Source organism: Aplysia californica, unplaced genomic scaffold (genome assembly GCF_000002075.1).
Source record: "Aplysia californica isolate F4 #8 unplaced genomic scaffold, AplCal3.0 scaffold00593, whole genome shotgun sequence".
Classification (NCBI taxonomy): domain Eukaryota; kingdom Metazoa; phylum Mollusca; class Gastropoda; order Aplysiida; family Aplysiidae; genus Aplysia; species Aplysia californica.
In genome coordinates this window covers 263,668-264,833 of record NW_004797863.1, presented here as the reverse complement: position 1 = coordinate 264,833, position 1,166 = coordinate 263,668, and the positions used below count along the sequence as shown (strand labels likewise).

The following is a 1,166-nucleotide window of genomic DNA, read 5'->3' as shown; positions in this document are numbered from 1 at the left end:
AATGTAGCCATACACAGTAAAACTATGAGACCTCTGTTATTCTTCCACCCTTCAGACCCCACCCCCTCCCCTCTTCCCACCCATTTCGAACTACTTGTTCTGGTGCGTCATCCCAGGCAAAGTATAATTAGGTTGCAGTTATGTCTTATACATTAAACGTATGTCTCCACCCCCCTCCCATCCCCCCTCCCCACCTATCACTTTATTTTGTTCACATATATTGTTTGATCTAAAAAAACAGACTCACATCCCACTTCCAGACTAAGGTTCACACTGTCGGAGCCGGCCTCGTTCTGTGCCACACAGCGGTAGTCACCGGCGTCCGAGTCTTGCACGTTGGAGATGATGAGCTGGCCGTTACGTGTGATGTCTACATTGTAGGCCGATTGGAGCTGGGGGGGGAGGAGAGGAGGAGGGGATCATCACCATCATCATCATCATCATCATCATCTTCATCATCATCATCATCGACAAAACAACACAAACAATAATGATAACAACTGCAGCAGCGGCAACATCAGTTGGATCATTGCAGTAGCAGCAACAATAAACAACAGTGATAACGACTACAGCAAAAACGTAAGCAAACGGGGATTTTAAAAAATAACAACAAAAGCAATATCAACTGGACCAATAACAACAATAACAACAACAACAACAACAGCAACAACTAATCATGTCTCATTCCGAGTAGCCAACAGCAGCAGCAGCAACAACAACAACAAATCATGTTATATCGAGTAGCTAACTAGACTTGCTCACCATTCTGTCAGCCCTGTACCACGTGATGTTGGGGGCGGGGATGCCGTCAGCGATGCACGTGAGTCGTGCCTGGTCACCCACGGCCACGAGTCTCTTACGCTCAAACTCACGCACACGAGGGGCCTCTGTGGTTGGGATAGGGGAGAGGAGGGCGTAAGGAAGGTGGTGTGGTGGGGTGGAGAGAGGATTGTGGAAGGGTAGGAGGAGGTGGAAGGGGAGGGGGAGGATTGGAGGGAGCAAGATGTGTGGGGAGAGGATGGAGGATTGGGGGATGGTGGGAGGGGGTGGATGTGGAGGGGGGAGGGAGAAATAATAAATTAATGTTAACATATACTAGCATTGTTGCCAGCACAACAACACCAGCAACAACAATTTAACACTAACAACAACAGAATAATAATAAG

General features: G+C 47.9%; 1 protein-coding gene across 1 annotated transcript in view; it reads right to left on the bottom strand.

Moving 5' to 3' along the window:
* LOC101857206 (hemicentin-1) overlaps positions 1-1,166 on the bottom strand; it is a gene marked incomplete in the record, with an annotated part of 120,102 nt that overhangs the window by 75,190 nt on the left and 43,746 nt on the right. The window contains 2 exon segments of the mRNA XM_013087487.2: positions 248-392; positions 763-887. Of these exon segments, the coding sequence (XP_012942941.1) occupies positions 248-392; positions 763-887 (270 nt within the window).